The sequence below is a fragment of the Eschscholzia californica genome, unplaced genomic scaffold (genome assembly GCF_041429995.1).
Source record: "Eschscholzia californica isolate CP2 unplaced genomic scaffold, dmEscCali1.0.p SCAF_3, whole genome shotgun sequence".
Classification (NCBI taxonomy): domain Eukaryota; kingdom Viridiplantae; phylum Streptophyta; class Magnoliopsida; order Ranunculales; family Papaveraceae; genus Eschscholzia; species Eschscholzia californica.
In genome coordinates this window covers 51,387,284-51,409,082 of record NW_028238420.1, presented here as the reverse complement: position 1 = coordinate 51,409,082, position 21,799 = coordinate 51,387,284, and the positions used below count along the sequence as shown (strand labels likewise).

General features: G+C 36.9%; 2 protein-coding genes across 4 annotated transcripts; both read right to left on the bottom strand.

Moving 5' to 3' along the window:
* Positions 1-916: 916 nt before the first annotated feature.
* On the bottom strand, positions 917-13,182 carry LOC147551574 (MRG family protein). 3 transcript variants are annotated; one of them, XM_086665117.1, is made up of 11 exons: positions 12,956-13,182; positions 8,163-8,216; positions 7,996-8,009; positions 7,500-7,645; positions 6,926-6,961; positions 6,330-6,373; positions 5,863-5,967; positions 4,368-4,447; positions 4,052-4,221; positions 2,445-2,529; positions 917-1,387 (listed from the first exon to the last, which is right to left on the bottom strand). In XM_086665117.1, exons 1-11 carry the CDS (start codon positions 13,097-13,099, stop codon positions 1,264-1,266), a joined length of 1,002 nt encoding a protein of 333 aa, XP_086521243.1. In that variant the 5' UTR covers positions 13,100-13,182; the 3' UTR covers positions 917-1,263. The 3 variants fall into 3 exon arrangements, 2 of the variants coding, with proteins under 2 accessions (XP_086521243.1, XP_086521244.1); XM_086665118.1 differs by lacking the exon at positions 6,926-6,961; XR_015236694.1 differs by lacking the exon at positions 6,926-6,961 and having other exon boundaries at positions 1,000-1,387; positions 1,555-2,529.
* A 2,197-nt stretch (positions 13,183-15,379) lies between these two features.
* On the bottom strand, positions 15,380-18,708 carry LOC147551573 (triacylglycerol lipase 1-like). The gene is made up of 10 exons (XM_086670031.1): positions 18,339-18,708; positions 18,109-18,225; positions 17,558-17,698; positions 17,371-17,424; positions 17,061-17,204; positions 16,928-16,968; positions 16,773-16,849; positions 16,507-16,602; positions 15,726-16,020; positions 15,380-15,557 (listed from the first exon to the last, which is right to left on the bottom strand). Exons 1-10 carry the CDS (start codon positions 18,690-18,692, stop codon positions 15,551-15,553), a joined length of 1,326 nt encoding a protein of 441 aa, XP_086526157.1. The 5' UTR covers positions 18,693-18,708; the 3' UTR covers positions 15,380-15,550.
* Between the last annotated feature and the right edge of the window lie 3,091 nt (positions 18,709-21,799).

Sequence of the window (21,799 nt, the reverse complement as noted above, 5' to 3'; positions counted from 1 at the left end):
TATTGTCAGTAACAACTCCTGCTGAAAAAGTGAGTGTTTTGACGTTATCTGGCTTTCTGCGCAATCGTCATTCTTTTCAGACAAAACAAAGCCTAAGGTGTCGAGCTCGCTTCTACAGATACTTTTGCTTTGTCTCTCCGGTCAGAGCAGGGCTAGCAAAGCTTATTCAGGTCTACCTCTCTACTTGCCTCTATGTTATAACTAAGCTCAAGGTGCCGAAGAAACTCTTGACAACTTCCCTAACAATATCTCTGATTAGAGTAGGATATTAGGGGGGCAGAGTTTGTTTGGGTCCACCTCTTCGCTATCTCTATCAAAGACTTATTCTCTGGAGGTGTGTGTGAAGTTGGCCTTTGCCAGTGCCACTCAGTTCAATCGGTTGACTTCTTAACATGGTCAAACCTGACTAAGTATTGACTCAGCATGAGTCTCCCTACTCCTTCGCAAGGCGGAAAGATTGTAAGGAAAATTCTCCGACCTTCGGCAGAGCAAAAGCATCACTCTCTTGCAACCTCTGATCCTTTTGGGGACTAGCCATAGGACAGAACATCTGTGTTGCGACTGACCAAGAGGCTATGGAAGTACAACAACATAGTATGTCCTCAGCTCTGGAGGTTGTTGCTCCAACAGAGCAGAACTGACTTTTGGATGCACTGGAGGCATCTAGTGCATCTTGAGCAGAGCACAAAAGACTCTTTGTAGCGAAGAGCTGACGACATGATCTAAGTTGAAGAATAAAGCTTACTCTTTGCCCAAATTTGTTCACCCCGTGGGTGTGGACATATCTTGGGCAAAACTGCCCTTAAGTAAACTACTTTGGCTCCGACGGCCTTATTGATATTCTAATGGCTTTTTAGCCATTAGACCATATTATTTTTCCAAATTCAAGACCTCAAAACATTTGAACTAACATGCATAGAACTAACTTTTTTCTATAGTATTAAGATTGTCTGAATAATTATGTCGTCAGCTTTTAACTGATTTTCACTTATGGATCAGTAAAAAACCAGAACCTAAAGCTAAATAATTATGTCTGATAATTTAGCTGACCAATGTGCAGCAGAAAGTACAATAACAAGTTCAAATCCTTTAGGATGAATAGTAATGGGAAAAAGAGAAATAAAAGAAACGAATGGATTTCGAATCCTTGAACGTCTCTCTTACCATCAGTATGTAACCAGAAGACAACCTCATCCCTGCCCTTTCTTTGTCGATTATCTGTATAAGGTGTTGGTACATGTACATGAATAATGTATGATGGATTTAATCATCGTCTTCTTCTTCTTCCTCCTCTTCTTCGTCATCCCCGTCCTTACTACTTCCTTCACCGGCCTTTGGATCTTCGTAAGTAGAAAGGAAGAAGGTACTCTGATTCTTCTGCAAGTATCTGTGGAACAAATGAAATATAAATATTACTGACGGGAATATGCATTATTTTATCGTTCTCCATAAGGGGATTCCTAGAGGAATACCAGTAGATAGCTATGACAACAGTTCTTAATTAGAAACTAATGGACTATGGAGTTGAATATTGACAAATGGGCTGGGATAAACCTTTTAGCGTTTGAATAGGTCTTTCGGAGAAGCCTGGAGCAGTCTAGGATAGGCCCATGTGAAAAACCTTGTAACATTCTGACGAGTGTTGCTTCAATCAATATCCTTGCATGATTGTTTCACTCTTCCATATGCTCACAGGGTTATCTTAATGGCAGTTAATACATTCTGAAACTGGTAAGCCTAAAAGAGTTCAATTGAATGGTGAACTTGAATGTGATAGGACAAAATACTTGAATAAGGGTTTGAAGCTTCAGATGTTTGGAGTAATGTTACCCTCAGCACAATTCCGATTAGTAATACCTGCCCCCTTGAACTGCAGTCACTTCAGTGCTATGCAGTTGGGATCGCCAATACACCTGAGTAAGTCATGGATCGGATCGGTACGGAGGCAGACCGAATCGATCTTGTGCCGATCCCCTGAGCCAAGGAATCGACCTTTAGACGATCCCACAACGAAGGATCACAACTTTGGGGTACGGGCTACCCAATCTCGTCCCCAACTGCTTAAGCTTTTGTGGGTAAAATATGATATTTATTATATGCATCTTGTGTGAACTTGCACACATTTGTATTGGGACCACAAAATAGAACTCTGGGTTAACATATTTTCTGTATAATGTAACAATGGTTCATCCGAAAGTTAAAAGAAACAGTTAGCAAAAGAACTGGCTAACAAATAAAATAACAAGAGAAAAATATCGATGGTTGTATTCCTGTACTGGGCCTTTTCCTATTCATCCTATCATGTACCTCGTACGGTCGTACCAGCATTGGATATGGACACTTGCATCTATGTCCATGTTACATGGACAAAACCGAAGAATATCCTAACAAACAAGGAAAGAGAAGGACATTTCAATGTACTATAGAAAAGGATAGATGTATACTTGAGAAAATCCATCAGTTTCTGCTGCAGTTGCGCCGATGTTTCCTCTTCAATGTTTGCATAACCCAATAGTTCAGGCAACTTAACTGCAGAAAACCAGGGGAGTTTATAAAGAATATCATGCCAAAATCTTAGTATGAGGATATAAAAATTCGTTTTAACATGCTACACTCATTGATGACAAAGACAAAGTGAAACTTGAGACTTTTGTTCTAACATGAATAGTTTATATGTTCAAACATTCCTTTTTAATCAAATACCAACCTGTTGGTTAAGAGAAGATATTTTGCAAGTCAGAGAACAGAGTGGAGTCTAGAAACAGTTTTTTGTGAACATAAAGGAATATTTGCAAACAATGTTCAAAAACATAATTTTTAGCCTCAAGGCCGTTTCGTTAAAGTTGTGGGGTGCATATTATGGTCTAGCCTTGAGGAGATAAAGGCGTGACGCTGTGACCTCGATTTCAGAGAATCTATATAACAGAATAAAAATGAAAAGAAAAGGATACATAATTCATGACAAAATACTAACATAAACATAGAAATATAAGCAAATTCAAGTAGCAAGTAGGTGAATGGCTAACAAACAAAGACGCAAACTCCAAGGTCATACGAAATACACTTTGAAACCAAATTACAAGAGTAAGGAGAAAAAAGTATTTGCTTTGTTATATTTAAAACGTTCACATATATAAGATTTCGATACAAAAACTCAAAAAGTATATTTTCATCGTAAGGAAACCTAGTTTTAAGAGTTTCACACCCCAACCTGCCTCAAGCAAAAAAAACAAGTATCACACACATTCTAATGATAAAGAGTCTATCTTTCATGAAGCTATATTGCAACGCAATGAGCCTCCCACCTTTGCAAGCGCCTTCAGATTAGAGGAAAGGCACCCCACATGCCTCCCCCCCCCCCCCCCCCCCCCACCCCCCACACACACCCAACACCTTCATCCATCCATGTATTTTCATATTTCTTACAAATATTCATGACATTTACAGATTTATTTCCATACCTCTATCTACGCATATTCTGATACAGGTAATCAAGTATTCAACAAAAAAGTTACGATTCAGCAAACAATTGTGTGTGTGTGTGTGTAACTGTATATATATACATATATATTAATTATGAAGGCATGTTGCATTTGTGCATACACATGCATACTGCAAAACAGAAATGCAATCGCATCCTCGCTAGAACAACAAGCAGCAACCAAAGTTGATGTGGACTAGTCCCTCTGAACTGCAATTGAATGAGGAACACTCATTTCCTCAGAATTCCAATGCACTGGATTCCAGAAGTACTCTATAGTTGTACACACACACACACACTACAAACAACAAATGCAATCACATCCTCACTAGAACAAGTAGCAACCGAAGTTGATGAGGACTAGTCCCTCACTCCCTCTGAACTGCAATGGAATGAGGAAAACTTATTTCCTCAGAATCCCAACGCACTGGATTCCAGAAGTACTCTATACCGTCTATATGAGCATAGAAACGAACACCTCTAGTAAACAATTTGAAGGAATGGATTGCAGGATTGGAAGGGTAGCAAATTCTCCCCTTCCCCTTAGTAAGCATATTAGAGTATACATACCAAAGAGGCGCAGTAGATGTTCAGCACCATAAACACTCGAAGGAGAAACATTATCTTTAATTGCTTCCTGATATTGTTGGCGTTCTTTATTGTATAAGAGCATAGCACGTAATCCTCTATCGAAGTAAAGACGAATGCCCTTCAAAATTTCCCCAATTGAATCAGCTATCCTATATATGCAAAAAAGCACATGGTTGTTATCAGGCAAATCGTAATTTCTCAAAAACGGTTCAAAAACAAACAAACAGGTAGCAAAAAAAGAATTACAAGCACAACTTAATGCATTTATGAAAGGCATCCAACTCATGAAACTTACATTCCATCCTTCTTTGATTTGTAATCAAGGTAGTTCTTCAATATATCATCCACACAAGGAGAACGAGGAAGCTTAACAAGCTGCAGAATAATTAGTCCAGCTATTCAGATTTATGAAGGTAATGACAATCATTATTCTAGCATTAAAGAGCAAATTAAGTTCACTAGTTACTTGCAATACTAAAAGATAAATACAATGGAACTCAAAATTCATTTGCTAATGGTGCGAGGAAAAATGAAACCCAAGCCAAGAAATCAGATGTATTCGTGAATTGCAACCAAATACCACGGGAGAGGAATGGACCTTATGAAGGCCAACACCAAAGAAAAAGAGATAAAAGTTCTAAGATACCTACAAGAATTTACTTTGAAGACACGAGCGCTTCTGGCTGCTACATCAAACAAAGTGTACTTACTATGGAATATAAACCGACAGGCCCTATACATATTATAAAAGAAATTCTCTTTTTCTTGAACTACAGTCTTAGAGGACAAAATTCAGACGCAGAAATAACTCAGAGAAGGTACCTATACCAATGAAGTTGGTTAAATTAGTTACTAACGGTAGAAGAAAAAATATCCAAGGATATTTGACGGAGTGCAGAGACAGTCTCCTTTTCTTCTTAATTTTTTCCTAGATGTCTGCAGAGGTAGACTCAAACATACATCCCTTGCCATAGCTAATAACCTCGTCAAAGAGATTGAGATTCAAAAACCACCTATGTCCTAGGAAAGAGTAACGTATAACAAATTAACAATGTCTCGAGCAGTCATTGCACAAGTTTGGTCAAGATTCAAGAAGTTGGCAAAAAGTACATTTAGAGTGCTAGGTACTTCTGTAGGAGAAAGAAAGAAATTTACAGCTTACGCTAGTAATAAGGAGCAAGGTTAACATGTTGGCCACAAAGAACTAGCCAAACCTTAGCACGTTTCATCAGTCATAGTAGAAACTTTGCACCAATTTTGGAGGGTTGAAAGTAGTTAAGCAACATGAGTTTTTTCATATCCCACTTTTACTTCATATATCAAGCATAGTCTATATTCTCAAATAAAATGTTCTTGGGGATCATAAGAATCCCTTTATTTCTTCTCTTGATCCTCAAATCAAATTAATTGGGGATCAATGAAACCACTTAATGTCTTTCATCACCATCCTTTTCTTTACTATCCTTTTGCAAATCCTATATATATATATATATATATATATATATATATATAACTTAAGTTACGGTCGTGTGAAACTTGAAAGTTCCATCCCTAAACAAAACAGTTTTGTATACACTGTACATAATAATACAAATACATTATTTATGTTAATGAAGTAGGTCAAGCAGTAAGATAGCAAAGACTGTTGGTATCCGTTGTTTCTGCTCCTATGATATGGGATCAACAGATCTATAAGTAAAAATATTCAATCTTTACACTGACTAATTTTGGTAACATCCTATCTAATAATGCTTAATGACATATGAAAGAATAGGACAGAATGTATGTACCTTTCCTTGCTGAGATACCAGTTGCCAATCATCAACTAGTTGCTTCTTCAGTGTTGAAGGAAATTGGATCTTAGCAAGCTTTTCATTGGAAAAAGTATCTTTTTCCTACCAATTAGGATGTAAGAAAATTAGCCCAGGACTCCAAAAGGTTCACAGTGAGCTTGTAAACAAACTAGATATTAATAGAAAGACCTGTTTAGGGAAATCAAATCTCAACATGAAATTATATAGAAGTCACACAAATTACACTAGTCTGATCATATCTAGTTTCAGGTCAAGAATCAAAGACTTTAGATGTTAGAGGTACCCATGATGACAATAAAATGAAAGTAATTATTTATTTATTTATTGAACAAAAAGATGAAAGCAATTGTATAGTAAGACTATGTAAACCCTGAGGTACAAATAGAGAAAGAAAAAAATCACATAAAGCTGTTTCCTTTTTACTCTGGAAAGTCATGCTATACCTCAATGCTGGTGGATTCACTCTTCCGCTTCTTTCCTTTCCCTCCTGCAAACAACATAATGCATTTTCAGACTTCCTATAAACCGACATATCTGCCTTAGTATTATCTCAAAGTTGCTAAAACACAATTTTTTTTCTCGCCATAAAATATAATTGCATAAAGGGTAGACATCAATTGACTGTTGATTCTATATGCTCCTTATCTTAGCACAATGTTAGTTCATAGATAAAGTAAATTCATGGGTATGATATGTCAAAGAACTTTTGCACAATTTCCAGCCTAAAATAAATTCACATAGGAAAGATATACCAAAACCTTTTCTTGCTAACCCAGTTCAGGTATTTAAACATAAAGAAATGGCCCAGAGAGCTCATTATTGAACCACAAATAATGTATTAGCTAGTCAAGTTTTGAATTCATGTTGATTGGTATCCAAAATTATCGAATTGTTAAGGACTTCAGACTTCGGAGGAAAGCCAACTCAGCTACTGATAGTTTTATGTTAATAGACTTGAAGGTTGTAAACAAAAAGGCACACAGAAATTTTAGTACACACAACAGCAATATTCACTACTACATCATGTCATGCTCATTACCATAGTTCCTAGAATCCTCTTTATCCACTTTTGCATCTACAAAACCCATGAACAAAAAAATGTTGATTATGCAAAGAAGAAGAAATCAACAGCTAAACAAACGAAACAAACTTCACTTTGTTTTGAACTTATCTACAAGCAGCCATGGAAACCATTTGTGCAATAGATTTGACAAGTAGGATCTATACAGACTTGTTTTTTTTTTTATCTAATCTTCTTAGTTCATGCAATCTCGTCATTGTCGAAAATAAACAGATGTCGAATAAATATTAACATCTACAATACCAAGCAATCTAAGCTAGAGGGAAAATACTAAGCTTGTTATTGATACTACAATGTGCTTAGACATTCCAAAGTACATAAGTAGCGCAAGACATATATCATTATTAACTCTTTTTCCGCACATCTATTAGTACAAAATACGCTACAAAGTCCTGGGTGTCTATGTACAAGAAACTATCTAATAACTACACAATAAAACCTATTGTCAGATCATTGTTATCCTTAAACATATTTTGGCACTTCTAAACACAGAAAATCAAAAGGTTTAGTCACACAACAGATTAGAACTAACCAGTAGAGCTCTTGGGCTTCGTTTGTGACGAACGCCCTGACTTGGCATTCTTGTCTGCCCCTTGCTTTTTGGCAAGTGCCTGCTGCTTTTTAATATTCTCGTCGTTAACTTTCAACAAGCGATCCATGCCAACCCACTCGTCCCAACTGTTGATGGTAAAGTTTTACGAAATTGAAAAACTCATAAGTACATACAATTTAGATTTGAGAGAAAGTCAGTGCATATAATAGGAGATTAACATTTGTCACCCCAAAACATATCAAATTGGTATAAAAGGTCAGAAGATAAGCTTCTAATCGCTACTGCATTCGTAAGCCAAAAATTCGTTCCCATGATAATTTTCTGCGAAAACCCAGTTTGCCGCTTTTGGTCATATTAGATTCGAAATCTTTTGGGTGAACACATCTTCACCCCTTCTCTAGTGTTCACCATGTAATATTTCAACAAGAAAAATTATACGTAAGATATAGCACAAGGAGCAAAAAGAAATACGCACTTTTTATTCCAACCCTGCAAAAGAAGATTAACATATCAGTAAAAGAAGTGCTCTGGAGTAAGAGTATCAGAAGAAAATACATAAGATAAATTAAGAAAAGGGGATTCCAAGAAATTATATCAGAAGAAAAGAAAACAGTGAGCAAGACAATGAACAGTTATACTTACAAGGTAATGAACAAAATATCTCCTATCCTTTTTCCTGGATTCAACTTTCTGGACCTTAAACAACGAAGCACACAGTAAAATCAGACCTCAGCACATCAACAGAAACAAATAAGTAATTCATGAAGATACTAGAGTGAACAAATTTAGTTCAGCTATAAATGAGTTTCTAGAATCACAAATTCAATTTCATCCTCTAACAAGATTTCCAATTACAAAACACAATCACTTTTATCCCCGTCATAAATTTTATCCAAGTTATAACACATTTGTATTAAATCCTTATAAATCTCAGCCATTCTACCTCAGCACATCAACAGAAACAAATAAGTAATTCATGAAGATACTAGAGTGAACAAATTTAGTTCAGCTATAAATGAGTTTCTAGAATCACAAATTCAATTTCATCCTCTAACAAGATTTCCAATTACAAATCACAATCATTTTTATCCCCGTCATAAATTTTATCCAAGTTATAACACATGTGTATTAAATCCTTATAAATCTCAGCCATTCTACCTCGAACCCAAAAAGAGACATTTGCTATTGATTCTCTCATTGTTTCTCTAGAAAATCAACAACCCCGCTGTACAATATCTCACCCTCCACAAACTTTTTAATGACTTTCTATTGGTATTTTTTCCAATAAATTCTACCTCCATAAATTCTTCATTGTGTCACCTTAAGATAGTAATATAGTTAATCTCCGTAGTTTTCTATATTCAAGTCTCTTTTCCCATATTCTTAACGTTTGGACTAATAATGAAAAGAAATGTATGCATTCTCCGTCTAAAATACTGGCAAATGGAGGTCCCAAGCAAGGAGTCCACCAAAAACAAAAATTACAAATGTTGCTAACATAACTTCCCACATAAAGTGAAGTCTATATACCCTAGTTGCCCATTTGAGTCCCTTGCTCTAGTGGAACAAAGTTTCTTGAATGGACTCAATGATGGGGATAACGAGATCCCTCATGTCTTCAAATATGTCGTAGTTATTATCTTTCCAGAGACCCCAGAGAATCGTATGGAGGATTACTAACTACAATTCCCTTCCTATCTAGGGTAGTTTGAGTCCTAGCCAACGCTACCAAATACTCTCCTCCCCCTTGCGTACCGCATACCCGATTCCCTGTACGCTTTTTGCGTGGGTTCGCGATCCAGTACTCCAAAATTAGCGTGCCGGAATTTTTAGTCTTAATTAACCCAAAATATTGGTAAAAATCTACAAAATCAACTAGTAGGGTAGTTAACTACAAATTTTGTGGAGATGGGATGTCTGAGAGTAGTTGTATTTATTACAAATGCATCGAAAAAAATATATATTGTCTAGGAAAATAGTCCAAAACGTACTACAATCGAAAATGGTGTACCAAAGAAGTATATCCCCAGCATACCCGATACTCACGTACCACGTACCGGAGCGATCTGCGTATCAGGTAACCTTGGTCCTAGCCACTGCTAGAAGCAGTTTTTCACACTCCACACTATAGACCAGTTAGCTTGAAGCTCCTAATGTAGTTCACACAATTTTCCAACTACTCTGTAATAGAGCATTAAGTGGTTCATTGACACTAGCTAAGATTTTCACAATATGCATCTAAATGAGGAAGCGGTCTTGCTTCTGTTAAACATATCTATAGTGGGAGCTTTCCTAAGGTCGTTGACCAAAGAGTGACACTGGTTTTGCTCACGATTTTTGTTCCCTTTGCTTTGCTTAGTTAATCATAGGGATGGTAACATAGGTCAACCCTTAGGGATCCCGCCTTATCCCCGCGATTTCCGCCACAAACGACCCGGGTTTAGGGAACTTGTTTAATAAATGGAACGGGAATGGGATGCAATATCAAAACCCAATAAATAAATGGGATCTGCTAATATTACAGCTACACTTTATGTGAATTAAATATAATTCAAAAAATTATCTATAACGAATGCAAATATAAATGTTAGACGATCACAATTAATTTATTATTCATTGTCTTAGGTACTAATTTATACATATTTACACATAATTGTATGTATTTTATAAGTAAATAAAACATAAAATTATATAACTATATATAACAACTAAGATATCTACTTATGTAAATACATGAAATACTTATTAATTTTGATTTGATAAACGGGTCGGGTTGGGAAAACCGCTTAACAATTGGACGTGTTAGGAAACAAAATCCAATCTCGATTGATAATCGGAGTGGATTTGTCCCGACCTCTTTATTAACATGACAGGTTTGGGGAGAGGGTCACCCGTCCCAAACCCTCCCCGTTTACATCCCAAGATTTTTCCCTAACATACTCCACCTACGTGAATCATGAAAAGTTTCCTAGAAACCAGATATATCTTTCTCGTTTTGTTTCCAATGTGTACATCCTCTGGTAAAGATGAGAAAAGAACTATAAAAGAATATCATCTTGGCAGTGTCATGCATTGTAGAGGTCCAAAGATTTTCAAGGGCATATTTTGGGAAATTTCCAAATAACAACTAGAATCCCTCAATGTCGATGGCAGATAGTTTTATATCATGGAAACGTATTGATAGTTCCTAGTCCAAAAAGGCGATATGGAAGAAGGGGAACTATAGGATTTTTAAGATCAGAAAGATTATCCGGAAGCAACCATTTCCGAAACCAAATATTTGGTTCCGTGTGGACTTCCAAAAACAAAAAAACTCAAGAGCTTCAATTTTCTTACTTTAGTGTATAAGTGGTATGCCTTCCTCATATGAGGAGTTTCCTTGCTTTGCTTTTGGGGGTCTTTTGACCCCATAATTTTTCTTTGCATCGTTGTTCCTTCCTTGCTTTTGAGCTCTTTCAATAAAATCTTGCCTTAAGAAATGAAGATTTTCAAGGGTTAAAGGGCCAATTTATCCTCCATTTCAAGGAGTATCATTTTGTTTAGGTTTTTGTTTCTTCTTCTTGGTTTTGTTTGATCACTGAATACTCTTTGAAAAGTCCTTGTTCGAGTGTTAACAACTCGACTATTGACTTGTTGTACTTAGCCTCCTCGGTCTCAATGGAGTAAATGTCTAATTTAATCCCCAATAGGTGTAAACTTTATTTCTTCTTGCGTTCTTGTACTCATCAAATAATTGTCTTATTAGTTATAGCAATTGTAGATAAGCACATGTCCACAATTCCAATGCAGCCACCAATTTATTGTTTGTAGTTTTCCGCTGTGGAGCGTTAGATAAAATTATATGAGGATCGATGAGATGATGTGTATATAACTTTACATTAGAGATTTGGTGTGATAATGTTGTATTGCAATATAACATATTAAATTCGATTTGCTATGTGACTTTAGTCTTTTCTGGTGAGGATACACACACACACACATAACAAACAACACACTTAACACACACGCATAAAATATTTCTAACAACAAATTTTAAGTATACTTATATGTATGACCGACCAGTTAGACTAGTCAAGGAAGGCCTAGCTAATTCTTAGTTGACGACTAGACCGAAAAGAGTACCTGAAAATTACTTCAAAGCAAGAAATATAATAGAATTTAAACATTTTACTAGGTTTGAGGCATTTTCCCGTGAATTTGTCTCCTTTGGTTCACCTCTTGAAAATGGAGTTTCAATAAACCTTTGTTAATATTTAAGTTTTTGGAATTTTAGGCAAGAGTTCTATGTAAGTGTTTATACCTAGTTAAAGGGGGAAAAAAATTCTTTAGCCAGGGTTGACAAAAATAATTGTGGACTAAATAGTAGAAAACACTAGGAGCAACAAGAATAACATTCCACTAAATGATTCGAGAGTGGTTCCCTATTAAAAATTTCAGCACACACATGCTATTGAGAATTATTGCTAAACATAGTCGAGGTAGTATTATGCTTTATCTAAGGTTCCCACTTTGTTTAACAATAACGAATTTTCTCATTCCTCCTAAAACTTCACTTTGTCTTCTTGGTTGAATTAGAGTATCTTTAATAGGATACGTGCTTTGGTAGAGTATTTTCCATGCAATACTTTTTATGTCGCGAAAATACTCTACCAATGTTTATGCCAAAAATGTAGATTTTGAAAACCTTCTTGGCCTGCTCCAAGCCCAAAGAGCTTTATATTACTGAAGCAAAGGTAACCTTGGGTTAAACACCTCTCTTACAGGAAATTCAACTTCAGATGGTATGCTTCAGTAGTAGCATAGTTTAAGAAGTTTATTACATTTTCAAGTTTTTCTTTTATGGGCATATTTTTCTGAATTCTTAAACATAACTTATATCCTTGCATTCGTTCAATTAACACTTCTTCACCGTCAAAACAATAAATACGTAATATTAATTCATCATTTAGAGAAAAAATATAACAATATTCATTCATCAATAAACGCGATTATCACAAGGAAAATACATTTTTCCTTGGAAAATCTTAAACAACTTACATCAGCATCTACATCTAGGGCTAAAAACTAAGTTTCAATATGGAAAAGACGAACAAAGAACAGAATTGAAGGACATGTGAACAATAAAACTGGTGAAATCAATGCAAAAATTTTTAATTGGTGAATAAATATGAGCAGAGGATTGATATTAGACCTTCTTTGAAATGCAAGGGCTCAGATACAATAGAACTATAGAAATTGGAGGATAAATAATAGCAGGAGATCGATCTTAAACCTTAGCTTCGTAAATTCAAGGAGCCAGGTAAAACACATAACTTTCTCGCCCTAAAAACTACTACTAAAATTTTAATATACTCCAATTGAAGGATCAAAATCAAGATAAGAACAGAATTCGAGAAAAAGTAGAAATTGGGGAAAAGATAAGATTGATCTTAAACCTTAGCTTCGTAAATGCAAGGGCCATGAAAAGCAAGAACTTTTTCGCCTTCGGTGAAAGTGGCGGAATCAGAAGAAGGATCGGAGTTGGTATTGGCGATAACAATATCAGATTCTTCTTTAGCTTCAATTTTAGGGCTTCCCATATTGAAAATTAATTGGCGGGAAAGAGAGGAGTGAGTGAAGAAGATTCAGTAAACTATTCTCTCTCTCTATCTCTATCTCTCTAGTCTGCGTTTTGTTTATTAGTATATATATAGGTCTGGTTCTGATGTTGTTGCAGGGTTTTGTGTGGGTACTGATAGTGACGTGCCTCGTTTTAAATCGCTCCTTCATGTCTTAAAACGGGGTTGGGGCGTTGGGCTATAATCGAGCCCACCACACACACAAAAACTATACATATCCCATACACAGAGGCAGTTTTCTCTTTGTTGGGGGCATGTCCAATGTGGTGAGGGTTGGGGCTCCCAATTCAAATTTGGGAGCCCTTTGCTTCCAACTCGAGAGTCCTGGGACTGGGCTCCCCGCGTTGGGGTTTCCCAGCCTCCAAAATATGGTCGTTGGGAGTTCCAACGGCCATATTTGGGGTGGATCCCCTTTTTCTATATTATTTTTTTTTTATTATTTTTATAAAAAAAAAAATTTGATTGATTTTTTTTAATCTTCTTAAAATATTTTGAATTACTTCTTTTTTTTGTGTTTATGTTTTCGAAATTATTTCTCTCGAATAATATCACATTTTAATTCATAATTGAAATCTAATAATTGATAGTCGAAATCTGAAACACAAATCTCACACACGTACGTTATTTTGATTTGGGAGCCCGGCGTTGGAATTGAGAAAAGCCCCAGGGCTCCCAAAATTCAGAGCCCGAGCCTCAAGTTGGACTTGCCCTTAAGGGTGCGAGTTGACTCCAGAGCTCGAAATCTGATCCAAAATACCAGAGTCTGAAGGAAAAAATGACTGCCCGAGACGACACTAACCACCACTTAACCAACTAGAGGTGGGCAGACTTGGGCTCCTCCTAGAAAAGCTCTACCAGAGGTACAAGGCGGATCATAAAGCCCTCTTCAAATAACTCGATTTATATGAGACCGCAGATCATGGTGTGAGGATCCAACCGTTTGATTAAGGAGGCTAGTTTAAGAGTTTTCTATAGAAGGGTCCTCCACTTTTCAATTGTCGGCGAAGACGGAAGTTAGAGAGAGACGAGAGGGAGAGATAGAGAGACCAAAACAGAGAGGAAAGTTATAAAGGCGACTCCTAATAGTGTTATTGGGGCCTTCTTGTTACTTGTGTGCACAGATACTCCCACACCTTTTTTCTAACTTAAAATTGGTAGACTCGAGCCAATTTGGTTAAGAATGTTGTTCACATCCACAAATTCCAAAGAGTCGAGAATTAGTGAATACAGCTCAAATCAGTGGATCCAGAAAAAAATTTCTTACAAATTTCAGCTCAAGTCCGAACTCAACTCCAGTTTCGACTTTAGAACATTAGTGTTGAATTTGGTATTTCGACTCAAAATATTAGAGTTGAATTTAGTGGACCTTGAACCAAATTTTGTAAGAATGCTCTGTCCGAGACTGCCGCTTAGGGGCTGCCTATAACCAAATACGGTCAAACAAAATTAACCAAGTCAAAAGGGGTGCGGGGCGCTCCAATAACACTTTACTTAAGGGAGACGCCTTTAAGACTTCCCTAACGGAGATCTCACAAAGATAAGACGTCATTACAGGTTCACAAGAAATATCAATAAAATACTGAAGAAGGCAAATCATGAAGAACGTAAAACATTGTGATCCCTAAAGTGTCTAAACTTGATGATCTTTATCATTCAGTCATTCTGACTGTTTGATCGCATTTCCATCTTGATAATAGGACATCTCCTTGTTGCCTCAACCTCCATTTCCACATCGTCGTCTTCTAGGTCAATCGTGACTTGGATCGTAAACAACCTTTTGCACATGTGTCCTTGTCCATATTGCTCATTACAACCAAAGTGGAGCATGTCTGTTTCTCTCATTGAGTTCATCTACACTTAGCATTTTAACCTGACTTGGTGTGGAAGATGCATTTGTTGTTAGATGTGGTCAGTGGCGGATCTAACTATGGCCTAGGGGAGCTAAAGCCTCCCCTCTCTTTTCAAAATAATGTGTATGGACTATGCCCTATGGTATGCATTTCAAAATTAATTGCCCAAACAAAATTTAACACACTTTTGATTTACACATAAAACAAATTGGATTGTTATTCTAGCCGGGTTGGTGAAGGTATAGGACCTCAATGTTTTAGCATCAATTCTCACCATCCACTGCTTTGCATATTAGAGTTTTAGGTTGAGAGAATTTCAGATTAATAACATATTTCACTCTTTTTAACCTAGGTTAGTGAAAGAATAATCCATCAAATATGATCTAGGCTGTTTATGAATAACAATCACATAATTTAAAATTTCAGACTATAGACATATTATGCCATTAGGTTGTTATCTAAGATCATAACATATTTAGAATTCTTGATAAATAATGTCTTCATCAACAACAAAGTTTCAGCAACTCCTGAATCCTGATAATCGGTTAAATCTCGCTTTGTCTTAAACCCTGCAAAATTATAAAGAGGATCTGATCACAAGAATAGCATTGTCGAATATAAGAAAACACAAAACCTAGTACCGTATTCAAGGGTCTGCACTGGCAATCAATCATATTCATGTATAACTACTGTATAATAGAGAATGTGAGAAAGAACTAGGGAACTTTCTCCATGACCTAAAAAAGTTGATCATATTTTCGTAGACATCTTCTCTTGCTCTAAAACTCAAGATGAAGTCAATGTGACTGTAGGATTCCAGATAGAGCAACTCCGGCTTTGACTTCAACTCGCTAACCGTTTGCTCCAAATCTGTTACGTCTGCCAAGCCATCTTTACCTCCATAACCCATCCATATCGGTAAAGAGCTTGGTATGTTTGAGATGTCGAATGCTGGAGGTTGAAACAAACCATATTTTTTGAGATTTCCCCACAATCCATAGTCATACATTGCAAATTTACCTTTACGAATCACTGCCAAAGACAGAAAAGGAAAAGTAATTAAAACTTTAGATGATCTCTTTGATTATGTGACCGTTATGACAGAAAAGTGGAACATCGAAGTATCGAACCACGTATATAGACAGCACCGTATCTAACGAAATCATGTTCTCCAACCTAGTGTCTCAACCATATTAAACAACATTTGATGGACTAACAAGGTCGAGAAGCAATGAATTTGTGAGAATAGTCCCACATGGATTGATGAGCAAAATGAAACTTCTTGACCAACCATATGATATTTAGGGGGATATCCATTCATTGCCACTTGTTTTTTAGTTGAGTGCCCACAAACTTAAGAGAACCGGTTAAACTGTTATTTGCTTGTGACAATGTCATTTTACTTGTTTGTTATGTGACTTAAAAGGATCAAATGGGCGGATCCGTAAAAACAGAGTACCCTGGTAACATGAAGGGTTGAAATCATGAAGAGTCATAGAAAATGTCCAAGAAGCTTACTTTGAAATAGGTGATTCAAGTTTTTTGACGATGATGGATGGGGTTCAAACTCAAGGTAGAAGTTGACGTTTGAGTTGTTGAAGCAACAATTCCTTCCTGAGCAGTGATCCAATTGAGGTATAAGAATTGGCCCGTACCAAAAAGTTAAATCCATAGGAATATCATAAAATAATCTGTACAATGCGCTACCATTTCCTGTTGTAACGAAGAAATAAAACAAGAAAATAGATAAGAACTCTAAATGAAGAGAAATAGAAGAAACCAACCTGTTAGGGAAGTGAGCAAATCGCTACAGTCTATATGACCATCACATACAGATTTCAATAGGTGAACTCCGACGTCACTGGATGGACCAAAAAACGTATCAGACTAAGGTTGCATAAATAGATTCGTAAGTATTAGAAAAGTAAAAATAACGGACCTTCGGAAATTGAGTTGATGAATACCCATAGTCAAAATCATCTGTTTTAAGGTACAAAGAGATTCTCATCTTCAAATAAACTTTTACTAAAGATAACCCTAAGCATAAGCTCATACCTAAGCAAGAAACTTACCTCATCAAGATGTGTGCTAACAGCTCTGACTACAAACTCAGAACTGATATGACCCAGATAAGATATGGGACAAAGAAGAGCAGCCGCTTCGATCTTGTCCACTATATCTGATTGAGAAAATCCTGCTAGTGCCATGATTGTTCCCTACTAAGAAGATGAAACAAAGTGAGCTTCAACTACAACAACTGACCAAAAATTATGCTTACTTGTTAGAACAAAATTCAAGTTACGAACTGAGAAAAGAATATGGGACCTGTGAATGCCCCACATAGAACATTTTGGAGTTTGTTACTGAATATATATAATTGACCATTTCAGGTAGATCATATAAAGCCAGTTCCTGCCAACTCCATTCCCAAAATTCCTGCAAAATATGTAGTCTTGAGATTATAAGAAGCCTCGACACAATCATGTAAGCACGTATGCATGTGCGTGTGTTTGTATGCGCGTGAGAAAGAGAGAGCGAGAAAAAGAGAGTTTGTATAAAATATTCACACCTTATCTGTCTCAGACAGAGAGTTGTGCCCATGACTCCATCGTGTGCCACGAACATTCCCAACCCAAACATCAAAACCATTATCCGCAAGGATGAAGCCCAACGATTGTTCCACCGAATTCAAAAACCATACATCTCCTCCCTGTTTCATGTTTCAAGGTCAATTCGTAACAAAAGTTGGTGGATATCATGATTCATTGGTCCTAACGTTTCCAACGGACATCTTTTTAAGAATCATTCACTACCATGATACCATCTCCGGTACGAGAAAATGCATCAGGAATCACAATTCCCGCGGAATAGGATTCCTCTTAAGAGAGGAATTCCAAATTCAGGGGGTTGGTGGGTTTGCGATTTCTTTCCCCTCGGATCAAATAATCTATAGACACACTAGAAATCAGATGGGGATAGCTATTGCGGGTAAAGTGGTAATGATCACATTTCTTTCCCGTGTGCCAAACATTGCCTAACATTTAAGAAGTAAGAAAGAACAGAACTTGAACATAATTCAATGCAACCATGAATGAAGAATAGATAAAAACAGAGTTAAACCTGGAAAAGTCCATGTTGAAGGAGAATGGGAGGACCTGGATTAACTTGTATATCTCCTCCTCCTGTTGCAGAGGCAACACGTTGAAGACCTAAAACAAAACCATCTTTGGTCTGAACCTACAAAAATTAAAAATGCAAAACCCTAACAAGAATGAATAGGAAACAGTAGTAGAAAGTGCACAAGTAGCTAGCTAGTAAAAGAGGAGGAGGAATGAAGGTGAGATGATTACAAAGTGTTCAGAGCAAGGATAACCAGCTGGTTGAATCAAATTAGAGCATAAACCATCACTGATTAATAATCGACGGTGGAGATTTAACTCTGTAGTAGTGGAGAATGTTGTTACTCCTCCAACAAACCCAGAGAGGAAGAAGAGGAAGGCTATTACCATGATGACTACCTCCTCCTCCACTGGTTTCTCCATTAATTTTTCTTCTAGTTTCCACCAGAGCTTAAGCTTAAACGAAGAAGTTGCAGACTTTGGAAACAGATGTATAGTACTGAAAGTAAAGTAGAGTAGGAAAATGGAATTTTCTGTCACGAGTGCTGCTTGGATTCTCTCTCTATCTCTCTCTCTGTCAATCATGCTCAAATCAATAACACAGACGTACGTACGTATTACAGTTTTTGTGTCAGGTAGGAATTAGGATCCATTTATTATGCTAATATCTTTGTGACATAACCTAGTGTTCCAGAAGAGTATTAATATGCAATAATACAATTCCCGCCTTGATAAATTTTAGGCATTGATAAATGCCTAAAAATTACAATTCAATTCATGTTCAATAAATGTTGAAGGGTTGTTGGAGTAACTTCCCTTTCTTGGGCTTCAAAGTGATAATGTTGAAAAATATTTTTTCTCCGTGTGAAGTTTTGGGTGGAAACAAAAAAAAAATAGATTTTTTTATTTCTCCCAAACAACCAAATCTTTTTCAGCTTCTTCTTCCTTTCTCCGGCGACTCCACCATCTCGGACGACTCAATCATCTCCGGCGACAATTTTTTTTTATTCTCCTCTCCATCTCCGGCGAATGGGAGGAGCCCCTTCGCCGGAGGTCTGGTTTCGTCTGTGATTTCTTATTTGTTTGATATTCTTCCTCATCAACCTTCAAAACTGAGAAACTCTTCCCCAGAACTTCGTTTCCTGTGATTTCTTATTTGTTTGATATTCTCTTATCTAATGGCGTCTGTTTCTAGTTTCTATTCTTCCTCATCAACCTTCAAAACTGAGAAACTCTTCCCCAGAACCTCAACAACACAATTGACTCCGATTTCTTCATCAATCCTGTGGAGCCGAAATGATTCATCAATTTTATACCCTCTTCCTTCAAAGATCGTTGGTCAAAATCAGGATCTAAAGCGGACACAATCTGTAGCTAGAGAAGTTCCAGCAGATTTATCCAAGGATGAGATTGTTCATAGAGAGAGAAAAGGATTAGAGAAGGATTCTTTTGCTTTATGGCGTAGATATGTTGATTGGATGTATCAGCATAAGGAATTAGGGTTATTTCTTGATGTGAGTCGTGTTGGATTTACTGATGAATTTGTGGAGAAAATGGAACCAAAGTTTCAAGTTGCTTTTAAAGATATGGAGGAACTTGAGAAAGGGCCAATTGCTAATCCTGATGAAGGGAGAATGGTTGGTCATTATTGGCTTCGTAATTCATCACTTTCCCCTACTTCTCACCTTAGGTTACAGATTGATAACACACTTGAAGAGAGGGAGAAAAGAGAGAAGAGAGAAGAGAGGGAGAAGAGATAGAAGAGAGAGAAGATGATGAAGTCGCCGGCAACATCCGGCCGACGACTTTTTTCCGGCAACATTAAAGGGTGTTTGGTTTAATTTTTTTTTGTTTTCCACCGTCTTCTCCGAAAACTTTAATGCTTTCCCCAAAACAGTGGCCTTGACTCACTACGTCATTGCTTGGACCTAAATTAGGTGGAAAGAGAATTAGCAAAAAATGAAGGAAGATAATCCAAAGCCGAAATCCGTAACACATTTTTGCAGTTAAAAGAATTCAATGAGTTGGAGTGTATGGAAGATGACATTTGATCCTCTATTCAGGGCAAAATTGTTTTGCTCATTTAGGTTTGGATGGTTGTGGCAAAACACGGCTGAGACCTTTGCTTTAATTAGAGTCATGTGTATATTATCGTTTAGAAAATAATATTTGTTGAGTGTGTATCTTCTAACTACAACTCCTAAGATACATAACGGTTCGTGTGTGAAAACCAGATCTTTGACTCTATTCGGCCTTCTGCATAGTTTATGTTCTGTTTCCAACAGATTTGAGCTCGAGAAAACCAAGCTAACTCTGACTGATCTTCTTACTTTGAGTCTCCAATCGGAGCAAGACTCAGTGAAGGTGATGTCCTTCGACCAAAGATGTAATGCGAACAATTTGTCGGATAGGACAATTGATGAAGAAGATCGTCAAGTCCGAACGATTTAGGGATCGTAGTGTTTAACTAGAAACCAACTACGATCGTCGAATTACGGGGTAATTCGCAGCTAACTTCGTCCGGATCCTACATCGAGTTACACCAAAGAATGTGTATCTGATCGGAAGATATGAATAGAGGGATGAGGCATATAGGCATGAGTTGGACCCATAAAAATGTCCAAAAGACCCAAAGAAAGTCAAGGCAAAGATAGTACGAAAGTCGGAACAAAAATCTTTTGGGTTGGGGACTTAAGGGACACTTAAGGACCCATTAGTGGTCGACCGTGTCTTGGGCAGCCACATGATAAGGACCGGTCAGATCTGCCCATTTGGGCTTAATATGGCCGGCCATAGTAGGAAAAGATAGAAAATAGAAACTAATTTCTATTTTCTGAAAATCCTAAACCTCCTTCTATTTTGGTCTTTTAGGAAACCTAATTAGGGTTGGACTCCAACTTTGAGGTTCTATATAAGACCCTCACTAGAAAAGATTTAGGTGTGAAAAATTCTCAAGGAGATTTCTTACTCTACAACACCAAGTAGAGAAAGAAAGAGAGAATAGTTCCCAACTATTGATCTAGTCTAAGGAAGACGGTGTTCTTCGTCTAACCACCATTAAAGTTCTAGCTAAACTTGAAATGGGAGATCAAGTTGATTACTCAGTGTCTCAAGTAGAGGAGCTACAATTGGAGTTATTGGTCTTCTTAGATGGTAAAAAGATTTCGTCGAGTATAAATTTTTTTTTTTTAAGCCGAAATAAGATTTTTTTTTGTTTATTTTTCTTGGTTTCTCATTTTGCGAGTATTAGTCCGTGAGATATTAGCAGTTAAGGTAATCTCTAAACTAACTTAGTTCATATTTAACTTATGCATGAGATACTAGTGTTAGACATTAGATGTATGAGATTCCGCTTAGGAACACTAGGAGACACCATAACCCTACACTCAAGTCGCAAAACTGGCTCAGACCCACCTTCCCACGTCAAGACTCGAGGTGCGGAGTTGGCTCTAGTAGGCCTCTCTCCACTGTTTTGAGAATATAGTAGCACTCTTCCCGGAGTTGGTTCAGACCTACCTCTTTGCTTACTTCTCGGCTAGCACAGGGTTTAAGATGTCTACGACGCAAATGCTGACCTCCCCTCTCAGGACTCAGGTGGCAGATTACAATAAAATCAATCTATTCAAGTAATTTCTTGTGTTTTTGTATCAGTATACTAACTCATAATCAATGACTATCTTAACTTTATGTAG

What these genes read in the sequence shown, in the direction of transcription:
- LOC147551574 (XM_086665117.1), bottom strand. Translation starts at nt 13,099, where the DNA reads ATGGGAAGCCCTAAAATTGAAGCTAAAGAAGAATCTGATATTGTTATC. An exon ending in TGGTATCTCAGCAAGGAAAG is followed by an intron (nt 4,448 to 5,862) that starts GTACATACATTC and finishes ATTATTCTGCAG; the next exon opens with CTTGTTAAGCTTCCTCGTTC. An exon ending in AAACTGATGGATTTTCTCAA is followed by an intron (nt 1,388 to 2,444) that starts GTATACATCTAT and finishes TTTGTTCCACAG; the next exon opens with ATACTTGCAGAAGAATCAGA.
- LOC147551573 (XM_086670031.1), bottom strand. Translation starts at nt 18,692, where the DNA reads ATGATTGACAGAGAGAGAGATAGAGAGAGAATCCAAGCAGCACTCGTG. An exon ending in TATATGATCTACCTGAAATG is followed by an intron (nt 17,205 to 17,370) that starts GTCAATTATATA and finishes TCTTCTTAGTAG; the next exon opens with GGAACAATCATGGCACTAGC. An exon ending in CATCAACTCAATTTCCGAAG is followed by an intron (nt 16,850 to 16,927) that starts GTCCGTTATTTT and finishes TGGTCCATCCAG; the next exon opens with TGACGTCGGAGTTCACCTAT.